Raw genomic sequence first — 2,720 nt, forward strand, 5'->3', positions numbered from 1 at the left:
CAGGCCTTAACGGCTAAATAACGTGGTGATGGGCACTGAACAGACAGACAGATGGAGGGACATGCAGGGGAATGAGTGGGCAGACATATATGGCAGTGGGCAGATAGACAGACAGACAGACAGACTCAGGGACAAATTGCCATGCACCAGCAGCAATGCAGTGCCCTGGGTCAGAGGAATCCCCACGGGCTACAGCGTACTGTGTGTGTCTCCGATGTGCAATGATTGCTCAGCTGCTCTCCCTGACAAGTCACGTGTCTCTGTGTAGGCCAGGACCTATATCCCACAGAATTCGACAGCAGAATCCACGTTGGCCTCAACCTGAGCAGACTCTTACCCTCAGCACCTTCCCAAGAGCTCCTGTGAGTGGCTCCCCCTTGTCCCTGGCACTATGATGTCATTGCTCTCCGCCCATGATGCAGGACGTTGCTATGGCAACACAGCCCTCCCTAGCTTTTTCCTGGGTTCTTCTCTCACCTGGCGCCTGGGGCTGGCTCTTGGGACTGCAGGTAGGATTCAGAGGAATAACGTGTGGCTAGCCCTGCTGAAATGAGCCAGCGGAAGAAGCCTAAGAGTCACGGTTCTGCCAGCCATGGGTCTAGCGCCAGGGACCTCACCTCAGAGAAATACAAGGACTACTGTGCTGTGGTAATAGATACTGGCACCGGCTACACCAAGAGTGGGCTGGCTGGGGACGAGAAACCACGGTCCGTCCTTCCGAGCTGCGTAGGGGTTCCCAAGATCAGGACCAAGAACAGCCCCCTTTATTATATCGGGGAAAGCATCCCACGCAGGAGCTCGGAGGTGATCACGAACATGGTGATGACCCATGGTGTGGTGACTGACTGGGATGCCCTGGAGATGCTATGGCACCACATCTTCTACACAGAGCTCAGTGTGTGCCCCGAGGAGCTGGCCGTGCTGGTCACAGATGCCCCCCTCTCCCCAACCACCAACCGGGAGAAGATGGCTGAGTTGCTGTTCGAGAGCTTTGAGGTGCCGGCGATGCTTGTGGCCTACCAGTCCCTGCTCTCGGTATATTCCTACGGGTGTATCAATGGGCTAGTGATTGGCTCTGGCTACGGGACCTCATACACTGCCCCTGTCTACGACGGCTACATCCTACCCCATGCCACCTACCGTCTGGACGTAGCAGGCAGCAGGCTGACGCATTACCTAGCCAAGCTGATGGGGGAGTGCGGGAACCCCTTCCAGGAGGAGGAGCTGGAGTTGGTGTGCAAGATCAAGGAGCAGTGCTGCTACATCCCTGAGGACTTCCAGGCTGAACTGAATGGGGATGAAAAGAAATACCTCATGGACTTCACCCTTCCCGACAATCAGGTCATCTCCATCGGCAGCGAGCGCTTCCGCTGCCCTGAGGCGCTTTTTACCCCCTCCGTCTTGGGCTTCCCTGAGGTAGGCATTCACATCCATGCCATGAATAGCATCCGGAAGTGCAAGCCGGAGCGCCAGGCAGAGCTGCTGGCCAACATGCTGCTGGCTGGGGGAACCACCATGCTCCGCGGCTTCTCCGAGAGGATCAAGAAGGAGCTGCTCAGGATGGAGACGGTGGGCAAGGGGCAAGTGGGCATCCTGGCTTCCCCCCACCGCAGCTATTCAGCGTGGCTGGGCGGCTCCATCATGGCGTCACTCAACGCCTTCCAGAACGTCTGGATCAGCCGCCTGGCCTACAATGAGAAAGGACCCTTCGTAGTCCACCGGCACTGCTTCTGAGCGGGCGAGCTGGGCGGGCACAGGGCGCGAAAGACATGGGTACGGGAAAGCCCCTCTATAAACGCTGCTTACGGGACAACAGGCATGGAGCTGGCTTCCTCGCTAGATGCTGCCTGCCAGCCTTGCAGAGGGGAAACCCACTGGGGCTACCCATGCTGAGCGACAGAAATCATGGGGTCTTCACCATGGGCAGCCCGAGATGGGCATGTGCACCAGATCTGAGCTCCATGGGCACCGAACAGGTGCATCTATTGGTGGGGAGGTTCCCAGAGAGTGCCCCCATGGTCACTGTCCATCATTCCCTATACCCACCAGCTCCCCCTCCACCCCGGAAAACACTGTCCATCGTACTCTATAAGTCCCAGATGTCACCCCAGAACACAATGCCCATAGTACCCTATGCTCCCAGCTCCTCCTCCCCATCCACCCTAGAACAAAGTGACCATCATACCCTATCTCCCCCCGGCTCCCACCTTCCCCCTGCAACACACTGCCCATCGTGCCCTTTCCCCCACCTCCCCGGAACACAATACCCATCGTCCCTTATCCCCCCTGGCTCCTCCCACTCCCCTGGAACACATTGCCCATCGTGCCCTATACCCCCCAGGCACCCTGCCCCATGGAAAACACTGCCCATAATGCCCTATACTTCCCGGATACCCCTTACCCTCTGGAACACACTGCCCATTGTGCCCTATACCCCTTGCTTCCCGTCCCCAAAGGAACACACTGCCCATCATGCCCTATACCCTCCATCTCCCCTTTACCCCCTGGAACACACTACCCATAATGCCCTATACTTCCTGCACCCCTCTACCCCTCTGAACACACTGCCCATCATGCCCTATACCCCCTACTCCCCCATCAACCCTGGAACAAAGTGACTATCATGCCCTATACCCCATTGTGCCCTATACCCCATTGTACCCTATACTACCTGCTCCCCCTCCCCCACACAACATGCTACCCATCATGCCCTATCCCCA

The 2,720-nt window shown here is 57.6% G+C and overlaps 1 protein-coding gene across 1 annotated transcript; it reads left to right on the top strand.

The window, feature by feature from the left end:
• Positions 1–549: 549 nt before the first annotated feature.
• LOC125639460 (actin, cytoplasmic-like) lies at positions 550–1,734 on the top strand. Its single transcript, XM_048856575.2, has one exon. It carries the CDS (start codon positions 550–552, stop codon positions 1,732–1,734), a length of 1,185 nt encoding a protein of 394 aa, XP_048712532.1.
• The last annotated feature ends 986 nt before the right edge of the window (positions 1,735–2,720 follow it).

The sequence above is a fragment of the Caretta caretta genome, chromosome 7 (assembly GCF_965140235.1).
Source record: "Caretta caretta isolate rCarCar2 chromosome 7, rCarCar1.hap1, whole genome shotgun sequence".
Lineage (NCBI taxonomy): Eukaryota > Metazoa > Chordata > Testudines > Cheloniidae > Caretta > Caretta caretta.